At 31.5% G+C, this 17,144-nt stretch overlaps 1 protein-coding gene across 1 annotated transcript in view; it reads left to right on the forward strand.

Moving 5' to 3' along the window:
- Window positions 1-2,738, forward strand: part of LOC114118974 (uncharacterized) — a 106,560-nt gene extending 103,822 nt beyond the window's left edge. Inside the window, exon 6 of the mRNA XM_050202398.1 lies at window positions 1,877-2,738. Coding sequence (XP_050058355.1) covers window positions 1,877-1,962 — 86 coding nt within the window. The 3' untranslated portion in view covers window positions 1,963-2,738. The remainder of the gene's footprint in view (window positions 1-1,876) is intronic.
- Window positions 2,739-17,144: the final 14,406 nt, after the last annotated feature.

A 17,144-nucleotide genomic window follows, 5' to 3' on the forward strand; every position in this document is an offset into this window, starting at 1 on the left:
TCATACCGATCAATTTTATAGAAGGATACGGTTTCTGAAAACATATCTGAACTTTTCACGAAGTTTACTCGTGATCGAATTTTCTACTTTTTGAATTATTCACATTTAATTTCGCTTAAATTTGATTTTAAGATCTTGAAATTCCAGAAATGTACTCGTATTATTAAATTAAATCAAAATAAATAAATGATAAAATTTTAAAAGTAATTTTTAAGTAAAACTATAATAACGAATTTAGCAATTATTATTCTGTTTTCACAGGTTACATCCGATAAATAAATTGGTCGGTATGATGAACAACAGGTTCTCACATATTCTAAGCAAAAAAAAAAAAAAAAACTCCTCATTTGTGACCGTGTGGTAGTTTTTGCATGTGCTATCGTGTCTAAATATACAAATGTTAAATTGTAAACATCCTAATAATTCTTATCAACTTCAATCATCGATGAAACGTACCTATGCTACGTAAACATTTTTGTCCACTTTACATTATTACTAATTTTCTCACAATTTCACACGACTCGTACTCGTACACGCCTACTTTCTTCATGTTTTTCGTATTAAAATCTTTATGATTAGATAGTTTGCGACGAACCCTCGAGTGCGTTTGCCGTCTATAAACATTTCACTACCTAACACATACTATCGCTGGTTTCGATTTCGTAGTCATCGTCCGACTTTGCGCCTTTTTGCGCACCCATAATACGTTTAAGCCTCTATGTAAATAATAATAACCTAACCTGCAGCTATATGTCTACCTGGCCATTTTATGTACAAACCTCGATTGACGTGAAAATTGTATGGGGTTTACCGGTTTAATAAATTACTCGGTGACGCGAGAGGGTTGTCGTCTAATTATTATACGCGCCGAGGACCAAGACGTCTATAGGGAGGGCCCACTACCTCCCATCGGTCATTAGTGTGGCATAATATTCACTACCAACAGTTGCGGCATTTAATTAAAACTGATTAAAATGAGCGAGGAGCGTATTAATTATTGTACTGCGCACTTATCGTTTAACGAATCAACGTGAAAACGGACAGTATAGTACACATACACGTACGTGTATACAACCGAAAGTGTGCGTGTGCGTGGGTCAAATGCGTTTCCAAAAACGATTTCTCGGATCGTATTTAGTCGGACGTAAAGATTTAACTATACCTACACGAGATCGATTAATTAACGCTACTGTATATTTCGTCGGATAATCTCTTCTGAAATAGTATATTACGCGTTCGGTTAATCGCATTCAGAAATATAATTTAACCACACTAGGTATATATATGCGTGTTTTAAATCCTGTAAGAACATCATTATTTGGCATAAAGCCCGAAATTGTTGTGTACTTCTCAAAATCTGAGCTATCAGTTTTGGGTATTCAATAAAATCAAATTAAATAACGCCACTAAAACGAAACAAACGATGCGCGACGTATCGATATCGACGATGTTTATGTAGCTGTCCGCTGCATATCTCAGGTTTACATCGAATTTGATCTAATTAGCTATTTTATGTTATTTTCTCCTTAATCGATCAATATAATTAATCGTCATCGTATAGCTTGCATGGTTGAATGAGGAGTCTCGTATGCAGAATATGATTCATCAAACATCTTCAATATCAATTTTTCTTTTATTTTTTCAAATTCTGATTGTTGGAATTTTTAATTATAGTTAAGAGCTATATTTTTAAATATCTATTTTTATACTATTAAATGATCTACTTAATAATTTAAAATAAAAAAGTTGGTTGTGTTAAAAAAAAAAATCGTACGATACTTCTTAAAAATAGTTTTGTTTCCCAACTCCATTACAATTATATACCTAATAAACATAATAGTGCGAGAAAATTAATTTTTTTGTCATTTGTTTGCAGGCCGTTGTCGGAGGTCCCACCAACTACTCGACGAGGATGCCGCACCACAGCCAGATCAGCCGACCATTACGCACGTCCGGCATTAAAATATAATAATTAATATTATTTAGGTATAATATATTATATTATAACATTATCGGGTGTCGCGTGTACAGTGTTTATACGTTGCAACCGTCGTTGTACCTGCAAAACCGATATATATATATATATTTATGATATAGGTGTTATACCATTTCGTTTCACTGGAGTCCTAACCAATGTTTTTGTCCCTTTAAACTATTTTGTTTTGTATAAATATTTTGTTGTATATATACATATATATAAAATATATAATAATCTCGTTGTACATTTTATCCTATAATTACGCGGTGTACATACGATGACTATAATAATATTATTTATCATCACGAGGCGTAAGTCTCATACAATTATTATAATAATATAATAATAAGAAATTGTAAAAAAAAAAAAAAAATGAAAACAAAAAAGAAACTATCAAAGTTAAAATAAATCAAATTCGTGTGTTTTTATTCAGTATACGACGTCGTGTTGTACTGCATGTTATCTAGTCATGTGAATATAATATATATTATAATAATATGTTACACATTAATAAAAATAAGAATTATGTCAACTCACTATTGAATGACTTCGCGATAAATAATAATAAAATAATGATAATTATTTTATATTGGGAGTCATATTTAATATGTTTGGATATAATTTTACGTTTTCAATTATCTATTCCTAAAACGAAAGATAAATGAATAATTTCACCTGAAATTGTAAGAATATTGTGTATTTTTTTTTTATTATTATTTTTTTATTTTGCTCTTATAGTTATATATATTATTATATGTGCTGATTTCTATCGTCACCGATTTTCAACGATAAAACGCTTTTTTATTTTAAAAATATAATATGTTGTTTGACTTAAAATATCATAATTACATTATTATCATTATTATTATGTAATATTATTGTACATAGCAGTGGCATGTATTATTATTAATTATTATTTTAATCGATGTAAGTTGATACTATATAATATGTGTTAAGTGAATAATTGAATAAAAATTATAAATAAAAATTTTACCGTGTACGTATTTTAGTTGACGATGTGATGACATTATACTTTGAAATACAAAGAGAAACCCACACTCAAATTTAAACCAATCACAACAGCACCTTACAGCTTATACGTACATTGTACGGTTGTCGATGAAGGTTGATGGTATATTTAATTACACAGAATCCGCGAACGAAATATTAAACTGATGTCATAAACATCGTAGTGTCGACTACTCGACACACATAATCATACAACGAGTACTCCACCGATACCTCAGGAATACAAAGTATCGCAAGTATGTATTTTATATAATATATTAATCGTGGAGGTTCAGTGTAAAACTAACCCACAGAGACGTTTTTATTTTTCGGGTTCGAGTTTTTCTTATTTTCGTTGAACGAATTAAATTCTAGCGATTTTCAAAAGAGTTTTGTGTGTACGTTGATCCGATAAAAAGTTGAGCTAAAAAAAAAACACCGAGTATTCGCCTCAAATCAAATTTCGTTATCATTCTCAAGTAACATTCCCGTGAGACTACAAATGTCTCGTGGTGTCATCTCAAAACCGAATGCCCGTGAATCGCACACAAAGTGATCGTCGCTCATCGGCATTGAAATTGGTTTTCAGACGGCAAATATGTAGGTGGTGTTCGTTATTTTATTTACTCTTTCTCCATCTCCCTTCATAGCAGCTTACCTACTAATAAATGTATTTTTTTTCAAACAAAAACTGTTGAAGCCGTAATAGTTTAATAAAAAATAAAAAATTTCTGCTAATATGATTATAATATTTGTTACAAAAAACTATGATCGCAATTATAAGTGCATTTCAAGCCGATCGCTTCCCTCTTCTCTATTAACCAATATTCCCTTATTCTATCTGAGTATAAAATTAATTTTTCTACTTCACCGAGATATTCAATCACCGTGTTCGTTCGTAGTGGTGATACTATAATAATAATATTATTATCGCATGAAACTTCGAGCCCGGTTCTGGCTACGGGTTTTTATGGAGAGCTCGTATCATGATATCGTTATGTATACGTATATACTACTGTTGAGTGCGTACCTACGCTGTTGCCGCCGTCCACGCCATTATCCAATTAATTATAATATATTATTTCATATGCTGTTTATTATACATTCGGGAAGATGATTCATTGCTGAGAACGTGTCTATACAGGATGTTTCACCAACCATGTTCACCACATTAATATAAAATCATATTTCAAAATGCATGATATTGTACTACTGGTGGATTATACTATGGTAAGTTGGGTTAGAGAAACTTCCGTTTTTAAAACGAGATCCTCTATTTTTAACAATCATCACGAAAATACAAAACAGATAATACACCTTTTTCATGTTGTAACTAGTATTTATTGCACTTGAACCATTGTTATAAATTAAATTAGTAAAACTTCCAAATCACCTAATATCCCAGATACCTTCCAAACCCGTTACGATAGCCCTATTATCTTCAATAAATCAAGTTAAATAATTCAAAACTTTTTCGAATTTTAATATCGATATTTTGAATTGTTCAGAAAAAAATATATATATTATGTATTGTATTTAAATAATAAATAATTTAAAAAGAGATTCACATTAAGAAAACAGAAGTTTATTCCTTCACAGAAATATAGGACAGTTCTTTAATACCTAGAACAAATAAATATATTTTGAAAATATAGTTTTTAAATGTATATTCAAAAATTCCAAAAATCTGATTTTGAACAACTGCTATAAAAAAAACTTGAAGAAAAAAAGGAGTGTTTAAACCTGGCGAATCATCCTATATAATATATATTTTCATACATTTTTAACGGTAACCGGAAGAAGGAGAGGGAAGATAAAAACATACACGTCATATTATTAATATTGTGATCAAGAGGGGCCCCATTGATGATCGCTTCGGTCAGAATTATTATAATATATTTATATAACATAATAAAGGACGAGTATTGATGTGATACAATAACAATAATATGTAATACATAATACTGATATATTAGAATCTTATTCGATCACCTTTTGTTTTTATTTTCGATTATTTATTATGTTTTTAATTTCGTTGCGAATTACGCGTCAACTGTTATAGTAGTTTATAGACGAGTTCAGTGACGACTCAACGTTTTGCTAAAATACGTTACGAACCTTAATTGGCTCCAAAATTTGTAACTATATTATACTGTAGTTACGATACCGTATATGATAACGTTTTCCACCTCGAGTAATCACTTTCGTTAAGATTGTATCAGATATTGATACCAGAATTTATCGATTTTTCGACATCGATTGTAGTACGCACATTTATAGTAAGTATATATAATAATAGTAATATACATAACGGTTCAAACGTTTCACAATTTCTGTGTCAAATAATCGTTGTATTAAAATATATTTTGACGAAAATATTATTCACTATTTATATTTACATAATAATAGGTATATAATTAATATTGTGGTGTTCTAAAGTGCGATGGAAGTATATTTTTATTTTATATGTGAAATAATAACCTATATTTTGGACATTGGTCGTCTGCTCTAAAAGTGTATTATAGGTATACCTACCTAAAAGTACCCTATTTATAAACTTGAGTATGTGGCCATATATATAGTGTCATATTATATAAATCCGTATTAAGGCTTAGACTTAAGGAATACATTCCGTAGCGTCGACGACAACGATGGCAGCGGCCGTTTTTAGCATTGGCGTACACATCATAAAGATCGTTCCCAGAGGATTTCCTGCCACTGCCGCCGCTGCTGCTGCCACAGTTTTCACCGGGTGTCCGGGTTCCCAGTCAAACGCATTCGACAACCCGTCGCCGTCAGTTAATCCGATTACTCTATTAAGCCCCGAAAAATCCGTAACAGCAACTCTTCTTGGTACACATACACGTAAAGGTACCTTTCAACACCTTTTACCGTCATTCTAACTCTTCCCTCACTCCCTGTCGCTCTCTCTCTCTTTCACTCTCTCTCTAAACTTATCTTTCTATGCCACTATATATAACATTTACAGGTGTATATAGTGCCATCGTCGACTACCACTACCGGTACCACTGACACGTCCGACCCTTCACCTACCACGCCTTCTATTTCAAAACGGAGTAGGTACTTAGGGTAGACGTGGTCGAAACGCGTGTCGGTGAATCGGGGCCGGAGGTCGTGGAGTCGTGTGCGAGAGAAAAGTACAACCCTGGGGAACAATGAGAGATATTGGCCTTCAAGTCCGTCCTCCTAGTGTACCATAACACTAACCCTGCCAGCTCTATATAGTATATACGTTTTTCCAGTATAAATTTATTGTCTCTATTGTGTATATATATCTAATATGTATGGTAGTTACCGATATACATATATGCAACACATACACATACACACGTATATAAATATACATATATACTGCAGCCATATAACGCTAAAACTACTTTTTTCCCAACGTGGACCAGGTGGTGGGGAAAAGAGGTATAAAATGTCCTTCGGTGAGCGCGTGTAAGTACGGCATTGTGCTTTTGCCGTTTCTCGCCTTTTACGACGACGGGGGTGGTGCTCTCCGTCGCAAACCTTATGGGGTCAATGGTCTCGTTTTTATATAACGGCTGTGTATATAAACTCGTTTGTAAGGGGAAGAAGACAACGGTGAAATGTCAGCCACGAATTATTATTAAACAACAGTCCGACTTTACGAGGCGTAATTTCGTCCTCTCCGGATACGAGATTTTTACGGTCGACGCCATCGAATATCATCCGAAAATTTAAAAAATCGTCCCATCATACGCTGCAGGTAAATATAGTCATACTTGCACGGTCAAATAAACAGGCGCCATAATAATATCGTAGAATATGTTTACGATAAAATATTTTTCACGAAAACACGACATTTCCGATTTCACCGTTTGTCGCGTTTGAAACAAGTTGTAATCGATCAGAAACTGAGAACAAACTAACTGAATACTAAACGGCGTCGCAGTTGTATTAAATCAGTACCGAGAGCGACAAAGTAAAAATAAAAATAACAATAATACTAAATGAAATATTTTTAAAAGAAAACGCCTTAATTTTTAGATTTGTGGTCGGATGGGCACGAAATATTTAATCGGTGATCCAAAGTCATAAGATGTAATCTCACTATTTATCGTTGATTTCACAGCGCGGTTGTATCGTCTTAAGTCAGCGTTATAATATCCGATTTTATAAACGAGGATGACTTGAGTCATATATTTTTTTTTTTAAAACATAATATAACGGATTACCGTATATCGTTATAATATTGATGAGTTGTCCGCATTCGGTAGTCCATGTAGTGTAGTATGTATATAGTATATTTTTTAAGTATAAATATTATATTATACTATTTTTTATACTGAAAACATAATCTTGAGATCGAAACTCGTTAATAATGCTATTACAAAATTAAAATAACCTTAAGTAAATAAATTGTAATATACACTATACAATATACGTGCTTTTTACGTAAGTATTTTCTGAGACCAATATCAACTTGTAGTTTTACCGTTATCAAAATGTCTATTGCATGCACGTATAACTTGTGTATAATCAGTGGGGGTTATTCGAGTCCAAAGGTGAATGAGGTGAATTATATATCTATATAGTTGAACTTACAAAATGAACATTAGGCTTACAATCCCTTTTTTATTATCATTGTTGGAAGTCAATTTATTACTCTAACCAATTCCGAAAAACTGGTGGTTTTAATTTAAATTATTATAACCTCGGAAACTTTTTATTACACTCCTGTTCACATGTCTTTCTTTTCATTTATTTTTTTATACATCTATAATATATATTAAAGAATCCAAGGTGGCTAAAATATACAATTATTGTAAATAACAATTAACAACAAATGTTAGTCAATTATTATTTTTATTAGTTAGTCATTAAAATCTTAAAACATTGTAGATTGAGTTACGTTATCTTAGATATTATGAATTATTAAGTATATATTATAAAAACAATTGTGTATAAAATAATATAGTTATATACTAAAATCGTGTATGTTAAAAACAATAAAATTTTGATATCAATAATATACTTTTAAATAAAAAAAAATTGTCAGTTTTGAAATAAAAAATATGTTACGATTTTTCTTTATGAACAACTTCTTAGTTAAAATTACTTGAAAGCTTAATTTCTAATTTAAGAGCTCTACGATGTTCTCAGTTTAAATAAGCAAAGCAAACCTAAATCAAATCGTACAAGAAAATATAATATACTAAATAAAGACATTATACAATAATTATTTAAGTCAGCGAAGGTATGGTCGTATATATAAATTATATATATATATATAAATCAAAGAACAAATCAATAGTCTTTAGATATGTGGTTATACATACGAATATAAAAGGTCATCTAGATAAATAGAGTAAAAAACGAACAATTCAATACGAAAAAAAAACAATAAATAATAATATAATACTATAAAACAAAAAAAAAATGAAATCGAAAGTCAATACTTCGAGGTATAATTTCCTTATACAGTATTAAGGAGAACGTTCCAGGAAAAAAAACATAAGTCTAAGAACGAACTTTATTGCGTGGAAAATATGTAGATATTAAAAGTTAAAATAAATAAAAAACAGAGAAGAATGAAGAATAGTATGAATGTCAATACGAAAGTCGAAACTCTGAAAAACCTAAAGAAGACAATACTTTATATTAATGTTATTATTTTATATACTCCATGTTGAACTTGTACTGATACTATATTAATAGATTATGATTGAATATATTCAGTTAATAATTATTGCACTTCCGTTTCCTTTAATTTAATTTATGTATCTAAAGTATCTAATTCTAAATTTTATCAATTAGTTTGATCGAATACTGCAGTCTTTTTTGCATTAAGAACTTTTTTCGTGCGTCTATGAAATGCCAATTTGTTAGTTGTCAAAATTATATTATATAATTCATAATGTAAGTAAGCTGAATCCAATATTCAATTAATTTTTCCTATATACTTGCATATTATTATTTTTTGTTATTTAATGCATATTTTAATAGTATAGAGCTTTTAAGTACCTTTTAAAATACTGAAAATGTAATTTACAATTTAATTATATCACCATCGTAAAAGATGTAACAAGAGTCACTAAAAGTCGAAGAAAATATGCTAAATAAAATAAAAATGTGATTAAGATAAAAAATTACATTTTAAATGAAACTTCCTGTTTCAAAATTTCGTCAAATATTTAAAACGTTTTAAATTATGAATAGTAAAAAGTTATACTACTTTTTTATATTAATGTGAAACGAAGCTTATCAAAATATAAAAACTTGAGGCTACATAATCGTTACAGATTTATATTTAAAAATATAAGAAAGTGTTTAGTGACCCATTGAAGTGTACAGCGAACAATAGGGAAAGCTTGAAATTTAAATGTATTGTTAACTCATTCTTCTTTTTTAAATTTAAATCCAAAATTCAAGAGCTGAATGTCATCAATCAAAACCTGTAGAATATCTGAAGACACTTATAAATAATGTGATAAATTTTCACTTAAAAAAAAAAAAACAAATTAAGGAAACGTGCAACAATAAACGATATTGTTGAGCGATACGATTCTACACAATATTTAAGTTGTCGTCGTAGACATAATATTATGAAGGAATAATAAGATAGCAGACAGTTTACTATATTCATAGTAGGTATGTAGTGTATATATGACTATATGAGTATATCAAGCATGCTCACTCCCATGTTTCATTTAATAATACAGTTATTCAAATTCGACTTTAAGAATTTTTTTAAAATATACTTAAGGGGCATATTATCAGACTTTTGATATTTTTGTATTTCTGAAAAAGTACCTATTACATTTTTGGAGACATAGCCTTCTGTTGTTATAATTCGAACCTCCAATTTATACTGTTAATTTATTTTACTATAATACTTATAATTCCTTAAAATATACTTTCTGCAAACTTTTGACTAATCAAAATTATAATTCAAACGAGTAGTTTCTTGAGTTATTTAACTTTGTGCACTGATGATAATAATAAGTCCATCATAATATGTTTGGAATACATAAAGGCCAAGATTATTTAGAAATAATTTTCAACTGTATCTATCAATATTAATTTATCAAAATTTATTTAAAAATATAATCTATTTATTTATAGTAAAAAGAAGGAGGGGAGGCAAGACTTTCAACTGAAAAAACAGAAGTTAATACCAATACATTCATGTTTCTTAGTAGTGCAAAAATCTTAAGAATTTGAGAATATTATTATAGTCAGGTATGTTTAAAAATTTCCAAAATCTTCATTATTCGAATAAACTTATTATAATTAAAGTAAAACACGGAGGTGAATATACCTACTCCGCGGTGAGCATGTAAAATACAAATATATTGTTATATTGTGTGCAGCGTAGGAAAAATGTCTCCGGCCCGGTAGTAATACGTTTAAGCGCAGTTAAATTATTGCGGGCGACAGGAAAAAACGTGTTTCGGTCGTACTTATATAATACGGCCTGCCGCAGCGGTATAAACGAACAGCGCGAGCGACGTCCGACATGGGAGTCGTGACGCGAACGGTACCTATATCATATTGTGTAAGTACGTCCCGGCAAGAGATGGATAGACAAAGAGACGGAGAGAGGCGCTTTCCGTGAGAACCACGCGGTTGTCGCGAGAGTCCACGGCGATTTTATTGTAATAAAATGTATAATATTTACCCGACGACAAGTACTGTTGTACGTACTTACGTATTAGATTAGATTTTTATAATAATATTATCTGTATATTTTATTTTATATCGTAGAATATCGTAGCTCGTGTTCTGGCAACTATTTTTCAAAAACCGGTCGTTTCCAATTTTTGTTTTCGATCCGATGTCTCGCGGAGTAAAATAATTTATTACTAACCTAATACTATAATACAGTTTGGGAGCGACAATATTATTTTTGCACCGATGAAATAACACCGTTTTAAATTCGCCGCAGACCACGCAGGTATATTATAGTCATTGTTCGAAGAATGATCACCGCTGATCATCTCGCAAGATATTTCACCCGAATATTTGTGCTTATTATTGGCGAACGTTATGAGTTATGGCTTTAAAACAAATATAAGTGAACCGTTATTGTTCAGGCCGAGACGTTTTGTCTCGCAGCCGTGGAGATAAACATTGCTATATATTATTATTATTATCTGCTCGGTTCGAAACGGTTTTGAACTCTACTCTCAAGATGGTAACAGTGTGCGTTTATACAATATTATAAACCCATCCGTCGTATAATCTATTCGTATTATTTATCACACGGCCATAACAGCTGAATTGATAGCGATACTACCCCGAGAATTCGGGTGTTTAGTTCAACCGTGGACCATAACGTCGATTTGATTCAAAATTTAAATAAAAATTTAATTACTTAAGAAAGTAAATACTTATAACCAATACGTGAAATCTTCTAGTATTATATTGTATACTACGATCATATTATTATGGACGTGTATAAAAAACAAATCGTAAACGTATATAATAGGCGTAGTCGCATCGCACAATATAAGTACAGAATCGTGTTTTTGAGTTTTTACGAACACTATACGATTTTCACGACTTACGCGCAGCCGTCATAATATAATATAATGATCGCAATACACGTAATATATTATTATATGCATAATATACCTACGTAGGCGGCGGTCCAGTTGCTGGCGAACAGCAAACACTCGCGAGCGAGTATCGTATAGTTTAAGTATACATATATACATACAGCGTCATAGAACATTACTTTTTACTGCAAAGTGTACATGGCGGCTGTGGTGTATTTCGAGTGGGACTCGTTCCAACGGAGGTTTAACGCTTTTTTTTCAATTCATCGGACCCCTGTGAATTCACGACTTTTCGAGGTCTCAAACACTCCCCGCGGGAGGTGGCGAGCGTTTCAGCTATTGGAAGTATAATTTTCTCGCCATTTTTCAAAATTCGTTTTTACTTCGTATCAGAGGCGTCTACCTTTTTTTTTTAGATACACCTATAATACTAATTTCTCCTGTTTCAGCAATAAGATGTTTTCCTCAGCGGTAAACGGAACAAAATTATTATTCTATTATAAACGATGAGTCAACGACTTTTATAATTTACTACCTTGGTCAAAATAAGTTACTATTATTATTATTATTTTAATTGTGTATCATAAATTGAAAATAAATTTTCATTTCATTTAGGATGAGAATGAATAGATTATGACAATAAACATATATAGTTATAATATTATAGTGTAAACAATGAACAAGTTTTAAAAATGTTCCATATTTTTTAATTGTTTTGAGAATTCTTGCTACAATAGAAATCACGTATATTAATTTTCTAAAAGGATAGATGATACGCATACGATTTTTAATCATTCCTATACGATAAATTACATTTATATTAAAAACGCGTATGAAATATACGTTTTAACGAATACATTTGATTGGGTAACGCAGAAAAATCTATTATAGCAAACTTAAGACGCTAATTGTAACCTTAGAAATTAATACAATTTTATAATACGTCTTTAATATGTTGTACATGAGAAATCATTATTATTTTAACACATTTCTGTGTATAAATGTAACGTGCAGGAGATGTAATGAAAAACAATATTCACACTTCATCCTTTGAATAATTCCAACCGGGCCGATAAGATGAGTAAAATGACAATATGACTAAACTTTGGGGCCATTGGAATTTCTCTCTTCCCCAATCCGTAAGCCACTGTTACAGTCAAAGTGCTGAATTCATATAAAGATCCGTTGACAATGACTTTTGATAATCCCTCAAGTGCCGAAAATGCCACTGGCTTTTGTACTCGTGACACCGTTAGCTACACTAGCTAGCACCGTCGCCGCCTCCGATGATCTTGGGTAAATCAATATTTGTAAAAGATTCTGGAAAATCGTCAAGCACTTCCCTGGTCACTGCGGCCGGTGAGAAAGTATGTAACCAAATCAAGATGACAATAGAGATTCTGAAGTTTGTTGTCTTTAAGCCACCTGCAGGTCAAAGAACGGAAATCGGTGAAGATGTGATCGTATGTTGTTGAAAAATCTATTAGGCTTACAGATAAATAATTAATAAAACCTGAAATACAAACTGACGTTGAAACTACTCGAACAACGTTAATAAATTATAATTATAATGAAATGTGTGTACCTACCTATATAAAACTAAATGAATCTGCCGTAATATTAATTGTAAAATTAATTATTTTAATAGCAATGTCAGAAAGCATGTTATGGATCATACCTAGCGATATATACTGAACTCAGAATGGTTTTTCGTATACAATTATACATAATATTATGTACTATTGAACTTGAATCATTATTTAACATACCCGCCATAAAAGTGACCCACTCGACACCTACTGTACAGCAGAGTGATATCCACTTTTTCCAATAATAAGTTTTCTGTACGGTTCGCATAGTAGGTATTCAATTTAATATTTTTGACCCGGTTGATGCTTTATGTTTGACATCCCGGTTTAGCATTATATGATAATAATATAGCCGTGACTCGCGGACATCGTATTATATCGTCCGGCTGGCGTACAGGGGTCGGCGAACCGTTTTCGACGAAATATAAACAAGACGCCTCTGTACGGCAAGACCATAAAATAACAATAATAATAATATTACGCGTGACAAGTGGGTGTTCTGCAGCGCGGAGGACGGACACGGGGGCCCGGTGGTAAAATAGGGCTTCCGGGAGGGGGCGGAACCCGAGAGGTAATCGAATATTTTTACCGACCGTATATAGGGTTTCTCGGTCGTAAAACATCGGTGATTGTCGATTGAGCTTAATGAACGTACTTAAAATACTTTATTTAATAATACAATGCACAGTATGAGTACACTGCGTATTATGATTATTGTACGAGTATGTGCATAGGTAGAGGATAGGTTGACTGCCTGCTCACACAACTTCCGGCGCATTAGTGATTTTGTTATTTTTTTTTTACTCACAATATTTGCAACGCTGTGAAGTATAATATGAGTTATAACGACATTAGGCCAATTGGCGAGAAATAATATTAACAGTTACATAGTTCCACGCAACGCATAAGCCATAGTTTTTTTGCACCCGAGTCACAGACATATTCGCACGAAGATGTTGACATTGAGCGTAATGTTAGCAATTTGATTTTCTAAAAACAGTAACAATAATATTATAATCCGTCATGATTGAATTCGTCCATTGTTAATCAGCAAAATTTTAACGAAATGTCGATGTATTAATAATACAACAATACGTATTGTATAACAGCTGAAATAGTAAATGCCTGTATGCTCGAATGAATACTTTTCGACGGTTTCTATGCATAAAAACGAAATCGAAGATGAACGGGGCATTTGATAAGAGAATGTGTTATTGCTCTCGGTTCACTTCACCATTAAAATTTATAATAATATATATGATATCAACTCGAGAACGCGATATTACTAGGTACTTGACGCTCATAGTAAGTACAAACAATATGTATTATCGTGTGACGATGAAATAATTCCACTCCTATACTATATTGTTTAACATTCATGTACGATAAAGGCGATTTTTTTAGAAGTAAACAATCATTTCATCAAAAAACACTAACATTTTTGGAAATATTATTTTTTTAGACGATTGAAGTGATTATACAAAACAAAAGTAACTTAAACTATTTCATAAACTATGTCCGGACTGATTTAGTCAACATATTGTAATTATTATAAATTATAAATTATGAAAAATACTGTAGTGGTTATATATTTGTATTTATTTAAGTATACTTACACGTCCTGCCAAGTAGTTAAACAATATGTTGTCTTCAACTATGTTGTAACTAATTAACTTTACAATTCGTTTTATTTTTCGTCATAACTATTTGTAATATTATAAAACGGCAGATTATTTAGTTTCCATATTATAGCACGTCTTTTAAAATAGAGATAGATAAGCGGCTGATCGGAGGACATAATATTATTTTACGATATTTTCGTTGCGTACGCAAAATCGATCTTAAAAATACTTGAACATTTTTTGGTTATAACTTATAAACCAATCTGTTTACGAGTTCTTTTGTTTCCATCTGCGCAATATTTTTGACCGATTGATACCTTATATGACTCTATATGTTCAGAAGTTTGCCTGTAGAGCTGGCCGATGGATTAACAACAATTAGCACGGTATTTCAATGGTACAACTCGGTTTTCTGTTTTTTATACGTTAGTGGCTACTATGTTATATTTTTCGACTATTCGATTCATTAGGAAAAACGTTTCAACGGTAAAAACCTACTTTCCAACACGATTGCTTGACGAATATCGCATGAATTGGTATGTCACTGACGTCGGAGAAGATCAATGAGGTTTCGTTGCAACCTGAATGCGGTTTGTAAAGTCTAGTACGGCTATAGAACTCATCCTCTTAAATTAAAACGAAAAGAAAGAAAAACTTACCTCCACTTTAATCGTTCATCGTCTCAAGGCGACTTGGAAGGACAACGCCGGTTTCCGAGAAAATAACACTCACTGATGACAGGGATGTAAACATAATACTAACAATTTATCAGACTATACCTATTCCTAAGGATGGTTAGTATTACGAAGCAACGACGATTCTAATATTAATTATTATTGTCCTGTTGTTGCTGTTCCGAAGTCGAATTTGACTACGATTATTATACATGACCACAGTACAACATTATTCTTAAATAACTTAAGATACTATGAATACGATTGAGCAGCTTTGTGTTTAAAAGTTTTCCGAAATATAACTTTTGTATTATATTTTCAAAGAACAAAACTGTCCCTAACGCTGTGAAATAATGGTCCAGTGGGCAAAAAGAACCTCTCCCGGTTGGATAAACTGGAACGGAAAACGTGAAAGGCCCGATTTGAACAACACAAAAACTGTGTTTTTTTAAAAAATAAAATGATGTATTTTAATGATTTACAACTACACTTTGAATACCATCAGGTATGCATTTATAAAAAAAATAATTATTTATCTTCGAATATCTTTATGCCGAATTCGTAAAACATACGTTGCCAATGGCCATTGTCAGTCATTTTCTTCATTTTTATTTTTTCTGATATAACTATATAGCCACTCCATGCTACGATAGTAATCAATTTCATATAATAAATTATAACAATTGTTTAATACATTTTTTATCACTCTTTTGTTGTTTTTCTTCGTTTTATTTTTGGCGCACAAATTGTAATGGACTGCTACCATACTTAAAACTTGCATAAATTATTTGATATTAGAATAAAATGTGAGGATCATTCTCGTTTTCATAATTACATTACAATTATAATTATGAGCCGTATTGACAATCGAATTAAAAAGTAAACGTATTATAATAATATATTATCATAATTTAGTTTACATAGAATACAATGCTGTAGGTAGTGTGACCTAGAAACAAATAGTAAAATATAATGTCATCTACCTTTAATGTGTAATTCACAATTATATACTCACCCTTTTTTTTTCTAAGCTATCTAAATATTTTCAAAAAAATATATCTACTAAAAAATGTACAGTAAAAACTAAAAAGAGGGTTCCTCATTTGAAAAATGTAAGTTCGTATTTTCACCGTTATCAAGGCATTTCTCATACATAGTACAAAAAATTAAAAAACAACTTGAAGTACCTACCTATTTTTGAAATTTTTTAAAAATTAGAATTTGAATAAATTTATTATTCTATTAAAAAAAAAAAAAATAGATTTAACGTATGCTTAATGAATCACGCTATATTATGTTATAATATTATATTATGACATTGTATACTATTGAACGTCAAACAGCGCGACGTCTCAAGTCCATACACTGTTGACGAGACTTAGCTGCCATCCGCGGTGTAAACGTCGATTGACGAGACAAAACGATTGGCCCATTGGATTGCTCTTTCGTGGGATGGCCGCTGGCGAAGTGGGTGATGTGACAGGTTGAAGACGGGGCAGCGGTTTAATATATATACATATGTATGTATGTATAATAAACGTCGTCCGAGATGGCAAAACATCCGGTTCGATAGATTTATGACCGCGACAAGCATATATACACACACGTACACACTTATACGAACATACGGTACACGCGCATAACATATATATATATATACGTGTGTGTGTGTGTGTGCGTTAAAGATACAGCGGTATATGTAATATACGTTACACTATACCTAT

This window comes from Aphis gossypii, chromosome 2, assembly GCF_020184175.1.
Source record: "Aphis gossypii isolate Hap1 chromosome 2, ASM2018417v2, whole genome shotgun sequence".
In the NCBI taxonomy this organism is placed as follows: Eukaryota; Metazoa; Arthropoda; class Insecta; order Hemiptera; family Aphididae; genus Aphis; species Aphis gossypii.